Source organism: Lutra lutra, chromosome 5, assembly GCF_902655055.1.
Source record: "Lutra lutra chromosome 5, mLutLut1.2, whole genome shotgun sequence".
NCBI classification, from domain to species: Eukaryota; Metazoa; Chordata; class Mammalia; order Carnivora; family Mustelidae; genus Lutra; species Lutra lutra.
Window position 1 is genome coordinate 107,026,373 of NC_062282.1, and position 13,579 is coordinate 107,039,951.

General features: G+C 46.3%; 1 protein-coding gene across 1 annotated transcript in view; it reads right to left on the bottom strand.

Annotated features, from left to right (window-relative positions):
* The window catches only part of SERINC5 (serine incorporator 5), a 101,039-nt gene that overhangs the window by 46,437 nt on the left and 41,023 nt on the right, over positions 1–13,579 (bottom strand). The window contains exon 2 of the mRNA XM_047730216.1: positions 6,819–6,986. Coding sequence (XP_047586172.1) covers positions 6,819–6,986 — 168 coding nt within the window. The remainder of the gene's footprint in view (positions 1–6,818; positions 6,987–13,579) is intronic.

The following is a 13,579-nucleotide window of genomic DNA, read 5'->3' on the forward strand; positions in this document are numbered from 1 at the left end:
ACTCCCACTTGGAGGGGAGGGGACCCAGAGTATTAAGAGGTGGAAATTCACTGCCAGCTCCCCATAGGAAAATTCTCATTGAGACATGGTGAAAATATTCTCACGGGGTCCTATCAAGGACTTGAGGTTTGAGGGCCCAAACCCACCTTTAACCTCAGAAACATATTCATTGATAGACTCTACACATACAAGGTACAACAGTACAATGAACTTGGCTGCTGTTCAGAAAGAGAACTTCTGGAGAGCATTGTATCCCAGCTGGATTTAAAAAAAAAAAGAAAAAAAAAACCCTCCAGAATTAAAGAACTGAGCAGGTCAGCAATTTCTTTTTTTTTTTCCCCTAATTTGACACTTGGTCTAACACAAAAACATAAAATGCCAGCTAAGAAAGGGGAGTTCTACTATCTACTACTCTATAAAGCTTCATTGCTTGGTAATAACACCTGATACTAGGTCTCAGGTACACAGTTTTCTTAAACGTTCAGCTGGTAAACATCAAAATCAAAACAAGAGCCAGACTTTCCACTTCAGTGTGAATGACTGTCATTCTAAGCTGGGACAGACTCCTCAGTGTTTTGGATCAAAGCAGAGTATTTTTCATTGCTGATATTTGTTTACTTTTAAAATATAATGACACCAAACACAACCTGAAGGCAGTTTCTGTTTCACATGCAAAGCCGCCAAATAAATGAAAACTAGATTTGTGGTTGCTTCTATTTTCTGCGACAGACCAACCATCATCCCTGGAGCCCAACTTCTGGTCCTCACCACCAGAAAGCAGCAGATGGGAAGGTAAGCTAAGAAAGCTGCTTCGGGCCGGAAGCCGAGCTGCTTACAGAAGAAACACTTCTCCTGCACCACCGGCTCCAGAAGAAAGATTAGCATTCAGGAGGAAGGATAAGTTTTCTATGGCCTTCCCTATGAGACTTCTGTGAATACGCAAGGACAACCGAACATAGAGGTACGGGCAGGAACAGCACTGGCCAGGCAGGCAGGAGGCCAGCACTCCTGGGGTTCTAGTCTCAGCTCCATCTGGGGTCACAGCCTTGGACAAAACATGTCCCTGCCCTGCTCCCAACCTGTGAAATGAGGGGTCTAGTTAGGATTCTGACTTCAGATTCTCCCACTTTTAAAATCTCTAACCCCCGGGGCATCTGCCTGGCTGGGGCCAGCTTGATCTTGATCATGGGGTGGGAGGTTCAAGCCCCACATTGGGTATAGAGATTACTTTAAAAACATCTTTCAGGTGATCAAGACATGTCATGGGATCCAGACCCATGTCAGGCTCTGCGCTTAGCATGGAGTCTGCTTGTCCCTCTCCCTCAGTTCCCCCTTCTCCCCTTTTCTCTCTCTTGAGCTCTCTCTCAAATAAATAAAATCTTTAAAAAATAATAATAAAAATCTAAGTAAATGTCCAGGGATGGGGCCTCTGAGGAAGCACGGCAGGCTCACCCCTCCGAAAGGAGCCAAATTTAAATTTTAAACTAAGGATAATAAAAACCACTGGCCAAACAAGAGCCTGTAGGCCAATGCGCAAGTCCTGGGCTCACCCGCAATCTCTGGGTGTGGCAATGGCTGGCCCCTGGGGGCCCGGATGCTAAAGTCAGGCTGGCTGACTTGCAGCAAGTCCTAGGAGAAAATGGAATGTAAGGACTGCTTTTAAGACACTGAAGAGGGGGCACCTGGATGGATCAGTGGGGAGCCTGCTTCTCCCTCTCCCTCTGCGGCTCCCTTTGCTTGTACTCTTTCTCTCGCTCTCTGTCAAATAAATAAATAAAACATTTGAAAAAAAATTTAAGTTTAAAGCAAACATATAACAACACAAAAACCTCTGGTTCCACAATGTAAAACATGTGTTTGGGTTCTAAAGATAATAACATGCGAAGATTCAGCTAGTTCAGGCACAAATTACCACATCTCAATGAATGAGAGCAGCCTGGGGACAGCGTGGGAACGAGTGAAGAAAATGGATCTAAGATGGTTCAGGTTAGGCCCATTTAAGGCTGCTCCTACGCTGGCCTGGCACCTGAGCTCACAGGGAGCAAGGCCCACCTGTCCTTCCCTCTCCAAAGCAGGCAGGTTTGGTTTTAGAGGCCCCTCCTCTAAAACAAGGAGAACCTTCCTTTCTCCTCCCTCTTAAAAAGCCACGGCAGATTCCCAGGAGACGGAATCCTCAAAGTGTCATCACTTACTTCCAAACAGAGAAGTTACACCTTGATTTAGTGGTGCAGGTCAGGAGGCTTAAGTCTCTCAAAACAGCCCCTCACCAGCCCATTTTGGGGGTTTTGTGGGGTTTTCTGGTCATCGCACATTCTGAAATGGATTTTTTAATCCCCCAGCATCAAATATCTCAAGACTGATGAGGGAGCAGAAGGCAGGTTGCTGACTAAGCACAAACGGACCCCACACACCAGCCCACTCCCCCAGGTGGGATGGTGTGACATTCCTCAGTCACTCCAGGCTGCCCTAAAGCTAACAAACAGTTAACTGACAGAGATCACAATGTTGCAGGACAGGGGCCTCTACCAGTTTACAAATGTCTCAATGATTTACAAGGAAAAGGCATTCTAACCAACAGCCTAACTTTTGGAAACCCAGAAACCGTGGACTCCATTTCCTGGAGGCCTGACAGCACCCTCCCCTCCACAGTGATGTGGGAAACAAAGGTAGAAGAGAATGTAAATAAAATAAAATTTCCTTATAACCTGCAGCCCACTGACAAATACTTGAGGCAGGCAGAGTGTAAGGTCCCTCCAGATACTCCCCAAAGGTCTTATGCCTTACTAGAAGAAAAACAGCTTCACTTGACACTAGTCAGGGCTCCAGCATCCTGAGAGTCTTTCTTAGCATATGAAAGTCCTTAGGGAGACCTCCCTTTGTCCTGGCCTCCAACTCCCTAGTATGTAATCAGCCACTCCTCACAACCCCAGTGCAGCAGGTTTTCCTACCCATGGGTCCTGTCCCCATACTTTAATAAAATCACCTTTTTGCACCAAAGACATCTCAAGAGTCCTTTCTTGGTCTTCAGCTCAGGACCTCACCAACAATCCATAAACCATATCTAAACGATACCTGCTCGGGGCCCCGGGGTGGCTCAGTAGGTTACGGTCTCCAACTCTTGGGCTCAGGTCATGATCTTAGGGTCATGAGATCGAGCCCAACGTTAGGTTCTGTGGGCAGAGTTTTTTTTCTCCTCTCCTCTCTCATCCTCTCTAATAAATAAATCTTGGGAGGGCGGGGGGAGACTATACCTGCTTGAAGTACCAGATCAATTGACCTCAATGACCTGCAGTAAAATGGCTCCTACACTTTAGGATGGGAAATATGCCTCAGGAGAAGACAGAGATCATGTCCTGCTTTACCAGCACTGGCAGAGTTTGCTCTGAGCCCAAGTTCTCATGGAAAAGAGGAGTTTCCCTAGTGAAAGAAGGCAGGATGAAGTTTGGCTGGGCAGGCTCCTTGCAGTCCCCTCCTGCTCAAATCTAAACTTGGGCTACATTTTGAAACCAAGGCAATAACTGAAAAGGAGGGCTGCCCTCGTGTTTTTTTTTTTTTTTTTTTTAAAGATTTTATTTATTTATTTGTCAGAGAGAGAGAGGGAGAGAGAGCGAGCACAGGCAGACAGAATGGCAGGCAGAGGCAGAGGGAGAAGCAGGCTCCCTAATGAGCAAGGAGCCCGATGTGGGACTCGATCCCAGGACGCTGGGATCATGACCTGAGCCGAAGGCAGCTGCTTAACCAACTGAGCCACCCAGGCGTCCCTGCCCTCGTGTTCTTAACCCACGCACCCAATGGCCCGTCTGGCTCTGGACAGAGTCCCGTCCTCTGTACCCCAAGGTGAGAATGCTGCGTACGAGGCAATTACACACTCCCACCCGGGCCGTTACAAGCACCCACGCTTTCTCCTCTTCCCATCACATCCTCAAACTTTCCACAGCCCAGCAAAGCGGGGGCTGCAGCAGAAGCCCAGTGTGTCTCCCCACAAGGGGACCTTTCAATGCCCGCCTTCAAGCATCGCCTGAGGATGAGGTCAGCCTCCATTCTATAGACTGCAAACAAGCTGACTTTGTGACCTGCCTCCTATGAGGCCCGAAAAATGGAAAAGGAGTGGTTTAGCCAACAGAGACCTCATTCCCTATGCAGAAAGCCCAGCCAAACCATTTTTAAGTAAGTACATTCAGGAGAGGCATAAAAATGCTTACAAGAGACAATGTGAGGAGTCAGGGTGGCCCCTCTCCCCTTTCCTCCTTCTGTTCCTCTCTGCTCTGACCCCAAATCACACTGTACACACAACCACACCACAGCTGGACTCACCTTGCTGAATATCTGTCTCCCACTCAAGAATCGATAATGGCTTCCCACATTTGCCACCACACCATGGTCAAATGCCTAACCTTGGCACTAAAATCCCTGCAAGGCCATTTCACCTACCCAAATCTCCTCTCTTTGCCCTCCTCCCCCACCTATACAGCCTAGTAGCGAAGAACACATTCGGCCCAGGTTCAAATCCCAACTGTACCACTTAGCACTGGAGGCCTCGGGCATGGTACCGAGATGATTCAGTGCCCCAGCCTCCTCGTCTGGAATGCAGGAGTAGGCACAGCACCCACTGTCCAGCCAAAAGCAGTAGTGAGGAACCGAGAGGATTCAGGTAAAATGCTCAGAATAAAACCTGGCATGGGGTATCACCCAATAAATATCAGCAATTAAAATAGTTATTATTATCACACAAGTCACTTCCAGGAAGCCTCCTTTAGGGATACCCCTCAACACTCAACGTCTTCTGCTTCTTAAATGTTCTACAGAGACCTGGAAATCACAGACACCAGCTCAAGTTGTTAAGGATGGTTTCATGGAGGCAGGTTACTTGGAAGCCACCAAATGTTAAAATTATTATTATTAAAGTCATAGCCTAAAATGTATCCCTGTGGGTCCCAAAGGACCCTTCCCACTACCCCCACGCCCCCACCAAGTTACAATGCTTCTGATGGGTTGGCCACTACATGTTTGTAGAGTCTCTGGGTTTGTTTCTCGGATCCAAAGCTGAATTCTACCGAGACTGAAATTTTCTGAAGGGCTGGAATTGCAGCAGAGACATCTGCTACCCGCTCAGAGTTCCCACCACAACCCCAGGGGATCCTCAGACCAACGCCTGCTACATTAGAAAGAGAACATGAAGTTATCTGGAAGACAGAGGTGATAAATGTGAGATCAGACACCCTGTCAGTATTGCTCTTCTCAAACTTCCTGCCACAAACATACAAGATCAAACCACAGTATGATGAAGAGGACAGGTGCTGACTATCACCAATGCAGGGTGAAGCCTGGTGTGGCCTAACGAAGCAGCCTTCGCTCTGGGTCTCCCTGCCTCCAAATTTCCAAAGTATTTTATAGATCCCCTCATATGGCACCTAGTCATTTCTACTTTTTTTATGCCTCAGAAGACTTTACACGCTGTGTTCCACAGGAGAAGCTCCGTCTCTCACAGGTCTGAATGCCCCGGAGCTCCCACCACAGTGCCTTACTGAGGAGATAGCCAATGTTTAAAGCAGTCAGCAGTGAATCGCAATTTCACAAGCTTTCACGGTAGTCCCACTATATTCCAGACCCTAAATTCACAATTATAAAAGCGTTACCTAACAGAACTCTTCAAAGGGCCTAATGGATAAGAATGTATCAAGTGATTTTTAGGAAATGGTTGTTTTGAAGCCTTGAGAGTGAGTGTATGGAAGAGGGTCCGTACCATCAATCTAAGGTTGGGGAGAAGAGACTCTCGTCGGGAGCTGCTCCTGGTGATGTCACCTCCACTGTGGACAAGGTCCATCAGAGTACTGCCCCTGGCCTCCTCCCCATCCTCATTCTGCTGGTCCCTAGGAAAACAGGGTTGGAGAGACAGCCTTTCCTCTCCCCTTTTCCCTTGGATCTGCTGCTCTTCCTGGTGAACTGTGTACCTCTGTAGGGGAAGTCAGGTCCAGCCCTGTGAGACTGGTAACTGGGTGGGGTCCCCCAGAGTCATTTCGGGGTTCAGTAGTAGGAAACACACTTCTCTGCAGATGCAAGCCACAGTGTCTCACATCAGCTTTATGAGGGGTAAAGGTGATGTGTGGCATCTATCTGCTGACCTTGTAGTCTCTTTTGTCAATTTGTTGACAAACTGGCAAAACTTAGGAAGAGAAATGTTATTTATTAGGCTCCCTCAAAAGCCCCAACATGTCCTCCTTTCATCTGGCTGATCAAAAGGCCTTCCACAGGGAAAGCCCACGAAAGAGGCCACAGGTGTCTTCCTCAGCATCACATCACCAGGCCCACCTCTGCATACACTGCCCCAGAAATGGCCAGAAATCCATCCCTCACCCAATTTACAAATGATACATCATCAAAATAAAAATCGCCCTATGGCCCATTCCTCATTATCTGTGGGGATTCTGTATGCTTTATCATGCATCCCACGTAGGCCAAATTGAGTTTACAACAGCTACTACTTGAGACACCGGCAGCCTTCCCTTGGACAAGGGAAAAGTACAAAGTCTACAAGAAAAGACTGTACATCTGAGGAGGAACAGCTCTAAACAAGACTAGGATAAAACACACACTACACCCAAAGCATCGGACTGCATCTGTACTACTACGAAAGTGCAAGATGCTGAATGGTTCCCCAGCTTGGCAGGAAAGTACCCAAGAGGCTTCCGGAAGGTTCTGAGAACGCAGGCCAACCCCCAACCACACCACGATGGCTGGGCCCCATCCTCTAAATTGAATGCTTCCCACACCCTCCTCAACCAAGGAAAATGGGAAGGACTGGAAAGAGGCCAACTTACATGCTCTTTCATCTCGTTAGCCACGGTTTTGGACATCATGACACAGCAGAGCAGGACGACGAGAATGAAGTACAGCGCATACATGGTGCGCGTGCTCCGGGACTGTCGGATCTTGGGGCAGCAGCCACAGCAGAGGGAGCAGCCAGCAGTACCACAGCAGCAGGCCAGCTAGGGAGGGAACACAAACAGCCTCTTAGAGCCACGCATTGACAGCCCCACAGATGCCAGACCTCTAAAGGTCCACCTTCCCAGGCAATCATTCTTCAGAGCCACCCTGCCCACAGAACGTGCGGGAACAGTGCAGTGTGGGGACAAAGCTTTCTCTCTTTTTTTTTTTTTTTTTAAGATTTTGTTTATTTGACAGAGACATAGAGAGAGACAGAACCCAAGTGGGGGAGTGGGAGAGGGAGAAGCGGGCTTTCCACTGAGCAGAGAGCCTGATGTGGGACTCGATCCCAGGACCCTGGAATCATGACCTGACCCGAAGGCAGGCACTTAAGGACTGAGCCACCCAGAGGCCCCAGGAACAAGGCTTTCACCACAATCAGTCTGACATTGTCTTTAGTAGAAGGTGGGCATGTGGCTTGGGAGATGCCCCATTGTTAACAGAAAAGCCACAGTTCACCCAAAGCGCTGTCATCATTACTCTGCAATAAAACAAAGATTTCGGAGATTGGCTGTAGAGTACGAGAAGCCAAGAACGAGACAAAGGGCAAAGTGGGTGGGAAGAACATGAAAGTCAAGAAGCCGGGCCCAAGAAAGGGACATGCCAAAAAGAGAGGAGGCAAAGAATGAACTGTATAAACACCTAGGGACAGGCTGGATGGGAAAGACTATGTGGGCGGGTATATATCGTCCTTCGCAGGCAATGATGGGAGCGTGTAGCCTGCAGCTTCTGACACAGGCATTGTTCACCAGAGCTCCGTGCCCCCACCGTGAGCTTTCAGGCTAATGAGCCGGCACGGGCACCGAGGAGCACAGAGATCCTGCTGTACCACTAAGTGCACACGCATCTTTTATTTGGGGAAACGGGTTTTTCCCCGCCCCCAATCTCTGATTGGACTTCACTGGTCAATGCAAACTACACATAATTTGGGAATAATAAATAAAATAGGGATTAAGTTTTCAAGTTTGAGACCAGTGTTAAGTTTTTTTCTTCTTAAAGACTATTTTTTTAGACCATTCTTAGGTTTACAATAAAACTGAGAGGAAGACACAGAGATATGCTATACACCCCTCCCCCCACAGATGCATGGCCTCCCCCATTAGCAATATCACTCACCAAAATGGGACTTTTTTTTTCTTAAACAAGGATGAACCTAACTTGCGTATCATCACCCAAAGTCTACAGGCTACCTAAGGGTTCACTCTTGGTGTTGTGCATTCGGTGGGTTTGAATAAATGTATAATGACATATACCCATCATTATAACATCATAGAGAGCACTAAAAAGAAACTCGATCTTTAGGAAAGCATGGGGTAATAGGGAGTGTTGTTAAAAATTCAGGCTCAAGGGGCGCCTCAGTGGCTCAGTCAGTTAAGCCTCTGCCTCTTACGTTTATGTTCAAGTCATGGTCTCCCAGTCGTGAGATGGGCTCCGTGCTTAGCATGGAGTCTGCTTGAGATTCTCTCTCCCTCTGCCTCTCTGGCCCCTTTCTTCTTCCCCTTCCCTCTCTCTAATAAATACATAAAGGTTTAAAAAAAAAAAAAAAGGCTCAGGCTCAAAGTCAGCCTGCCAGGGTTTAGAACCTGGCTCCTCCATCTACTAGCTGTGTACTGAGCAAGGTATTTATCCTTTTAAGACTCAGTTTCCTCATTTATAAAATCGGGGTATTAACAGTATTTATGCTTGTGCTATGATCTCATAGGTGACTTGATCTAACATACCTGGTCTTAGGAAGGGATTTCTCTTAAGCAAACAGGGAATTTTACAAAAAGATTACCATAACTTACAAATAACAACAAAACCTATATGTTAACGCTACAGTCAGGGCACCTGGGTGGCTCAGTCAGTTGAGTGACTGCCTTTGGCTCAGGTCATGATCCCAGGGTCCTGGGATGGAGCCCTACATCAGGGTCTCTGCTCATCGGGGAGTCTGCTTCTCCCTCTGCCCCTCCCCCGGCTCATGCTCTCTCTTTCTCTTTCTTATATGCTCACTCTTTCTCTCAGATAAATAAATTAAAATCTTTAAAAAAAAATAAATAATACACTTGGTTTGCAGATGAACTAACCTACTTTCCTTGAGAACTGCAGACCACCGGCCTTAAGGAGTAAAGGACCAGACTTCCCCAGAGGAGAAGTCCTGACCACACTGGAACACAGCTGCTGCTGATGCCAGCAAGTCTGTTCAGGGTCATGCCAACATATGACTATTTGCCTGGGCACCACCTTCTCCTGCAGTTAGCCCAGCACCAGCCCCCAATGTCCCATACCTTTCCCCTTTAAAATCCTCTGGCTTCACCTGGACAAGGAAGAGGGTCTTTGGGACATTAGTCCACCATCTTCCCAGGCTTCCAGCTTCCTGAATAAAGCAACCTTTCATTTCCCACCATCACTTGTCTCCCGAGTACTGATTTTGAAGCAGCTGAGCTTGAGTTTAGAACTGATTCTCTGCCCAGGGACACCCATCATTGTCTGAGTACTTTGGGTACTATTTCATCGCTTCCCATGTTTGCTAATGTACTCTTTCCATCTTATGTTCAGTTTTCCAAACTGTCTTCCTCAAAAGACTCTTCTGGCCTCATAAGGCAAGGCCACAGCCTTGTAAAGTAAGTCACTCTGCTTGGGCTGGGCTAACAGATCTCGTAAGAGAGAGCCCAACACCACTGCCTCTGTGTGCTTCTGATAGGTCTCCTTCCTTTATAACTTACTCACATCCTCCATCCATGACTTTACTGACCTCCTTCCACCTGAGGCCCAAGTTTCCCCCTCTCCCTACCTTCTTTCCCTCTTTCTCCTTCTGCTTACATAGCAATCTTTTCTCCCGACCCTCACTTTCCTCTTCCTCACCTCCCAAATTCTTTCCCAACTGTCTCCTTTGTTGGCTGCTAACTTTTTTTTAGTTCTAAGGTTTTTAAATTCGTATGTATTTCAAATTCAAATGCAATAAAATATGTATTCTATTTGGGAAAAGAAGTATTTTTAAAGCTGTTAATGTGTCCCATGATAGAATGTTCCCCTAAGACAGTCAACATTTACATCATTTCCAGATTTTATATTATTTATTTATTTATTTTATAAGAAATAGGGACTTTAATGAAGATGATTTCCCTTTGGTATAATTGAGACCACCCATGGAGACACCCGAATGAAACGAAAAGGCCAGGACGGATATCTAGGAGTCCTGGACTGGCAGCAGAAGGACGCCTCCGGGGGCTCCGGGGGCTCCAGGAAGGGCCGGCAAGGCAGCGCAGGGCCTGTCACCGCAGGTGTGAAGCTGCTCACACCCGTGGGGCCTCCCTGCCTCACTCCCAGTCCTAGCTCAGGACCTGCTTCTCGGAGACCGGGTCTCTGGTAGAAAGGAGAATGCTGACGGGCCCAACAGCCACAAAGGCTGAATGGGAGGAGGAACATGCTGTCATTGTAAAAGGGCTTTGAAAAGTCAAAGAGGTGATGTGTACACATAATTGACTGTTGTCATTTTATGCTCACTTGTGATCTCTCTCTGTCCAATAAATAAATAAAATCTTTAAAAAAAAAAGATTTTGTTTACTTATCTGACAGAGATTAGAAGTAGGCAGAGAGGCAGGCAGAGAGAGGAGGAAGCAGGCTCCCCGCTGAGCAGAGAGCCCAATGCAGGGCTCGATCCCAGGACCCTGAGACCATGTCCTGAGCCGAAGGCAGAGGCTTAAACCACTGAGCCACCCAGGCACCCCTCCCTCTTTATTTTAAAAATATACATGCACATGCGTAAGTGTATCTGTGTATGTATATTTACAGGTGTGTGTGCATATATATTCATACCTAATATTAGAATCTAACAGCCATTCTCTACTAGCCTAAGAGTTACTTATCAAATCAAGCTATGCCAATAACCAAGGATACAAGTGCACTATCTTAACCTAGACACTGATATGCATACCAAGTATATATTCAAAATGGCATTCTTTAAAGAAATGTTATGCTAGCATCTAGAAAATGCAGCTCACAGAGCTGCTGACTTACCACTTCTTTTAGGAAGAGCATAATTTGGAATAAAATGGGTGCACATCCAGCCCCTGCCACTTACAGGTTTATTACTTTGAGCATGTCACTCATACTGATCTTTACCTTCAAACTGAAAAAAATCAATTCCTGTCCAGCTGAACTTCCAGCTCTGTCATGCTTGGAGAGAGGTTCCAGAATCTTGTTACCTCTGGCTCCAGAGAACCTAAACCTTTTACTGAACAAATTATGGTCTTAAAAAACCTAATAAATGCAGAATGTACAACACAAGAATGAAACCTAGTGTAAAGCATGACTTTAGATGATAATGTAGTGTAGGTTCATCAACTGGAACAAGTGTACCACCCCATGGGGGCTGTTGACAACCACAGAAGCTATGCATGGAGGCAGGAGATAGACTCCACAGGGCCCAGTTCAGAAGTCATGTGATGCACTCTGAATCTCTCATACCAGCATTGTATTATGAACAGCATTGAGGGTTTTAATTTGTAGATACTGCATACTCTCCCTTCCCGCAAGAAAAGCTTATACACTCAAGAGAGACCCAAGAAATCTCTTTGGAGGAGGCTTGCAATTCTTCTGTAAGTTCATTCATTCTGCTAATATGCTTGCAAAAGGGTACAGAGATTTAGTATAAGGTTGTTCATTATGAGCATAAAAACAGTCTTTTTCTCTAGCTACATGGGGACTGGAAAAATGAATAATGGGCTATCTATACAATAGGGTATAGTTAAAAAGAGTAATTCAGTTGTTGACTGAATTGTGCCCTCTCTTCTCCCCTCCCCACCCATGAAAATTCCTATGTTCAAGTCTCAACCTCTTCTACCTCAGAATGTGGCTATATTTGGAAATAGGGTTCTTAAAGAGGTGATTAAAGTTAAATAAGGTCATTGGAGTGGGCACTAATCCAACATGACTAGTGTCCTCAGAAGAAGAGGAGTCAGGACAAAGACACACACAGAAAGTAGACCATATGAAGACACAGGGAGAAGACTGCCATCTCTAAGGCAAAGAAAGAGACCTCAAAAGAGACCAACCTCCCAATTCCTTGATCTAGGAATTCCAGCCTCCAGCACTGTGAGAAATGAAATTTCTGTAGTTCAAGCTACTCTGGCCGTGGTACGTTTTTATAATACCGCCAGCAAGCACAACCAGCATGCCTGATATTTTATACGCATGTCCGGCTGTGGGAGGATGGGGGGGGCACCAATGTACAGCCCACAGTGACCAGTGATGCTGCTTATCTGTAGAGTGGGTCTAGATACAGGAGGAAAAGACGACATCGACTTCTTACTGCACTCCCGTGCTTGGGTTTTTATCATGTTCACATATCACTCTTACAATTAAATAAAGAAAAGAAAACTGCCTTTAAAAATTTAAGCTTGAAAATATTGATATAGAAGCATTTGCAAATATGGAGTTGACTTATGTGATTTTTTTTCTTTCTGAAGAACCTCCCCTCCCCCAAACAGAGCAAAAAAGAAAGTCTCTGAAGAACCCTTTATCCCCTCTATGTCACTTCTTTCAGAATACCAATGGTATGGGGGTCCCTGACTGGCTCAGTGGGTGGAAAGTACAACTCTATATCTCGGGGTGTGAGTTCGAGCTCCATATCAGGTGCAGAGATTGTTTAAAAATAAAATGTTTAAATTTTTTTAAGATTTTATTTGTCAGAGCAAGAGTACAAGTGGTGGGGGTGAGGGGCAGGGAGTGGCAGGCAGAGGGAAAAGCAGGACTCAATCCCAGGACCATGGGATCATGACTCCAGCTGAAGGCAGATGCTTAACCGACTGAGCCACCCAGGCATCCCAAAAATAAAATCTTAAAAAAAAAAAAAAAAATACCAAGAGTATGAATAGCAAAGGCTTTTGGAAACAGAAGGAACTTTGTCCTTGCCAGGGCAGAATCAAAATGAAAGGCTACGCCAGCTACTTACTTCTACCTGAAGCTGGGCCTCCTCAGTTAGAGTCACTCTTCTTTTCCAGTCTAAGGACACCACACAATTCACCCCCCACCACAAATAAATAAATGTCATAAATATCAGTCTTCCTTCCCCCACACCCCCAGCTTTGGACACAGATAGTTCCTCCAAAGGACTGACCTCAGGCATGTGAGGACATGAGCTAGGCCTGGTTTCTAACTCCCCTCTGTCAAATCAGAAAGCACAATTCCTTTATTACTTAGACTCTCCAGCTGGCAACACCACCAATTAGAAATAGAAAAGAATCGGGAGGAAAGCCAAATAGAGGTCACAGAATCGGCGCACACACATAGAACATGTATCTTATTTATGACAGTTCCTCCCTCCCTCCCTCCCTCAAGTCTTATTTTCAGTTATAACAGGCTTGCTTAAGCCCACAGCTGCTCGGAGGGAAAAACTGGTGGGAGTTCTCTGGCCTGAGAACCAGAAGACAGGGATTCTAGCTCCGGGTGGGCTTTGTGTAAGTCATCTTTCCTCTCTGGGGCTTTGTTTTCCTCACTTGAAAGCTGAAGGAGCCTAGGTAGACAACAGATAGTAGGTAAGTAGATTTCATCTCACATCACACAGCCCACCAGCAGGGCTAGCCTGGAATGCTGTCTGAGGTGCATCCTAAGG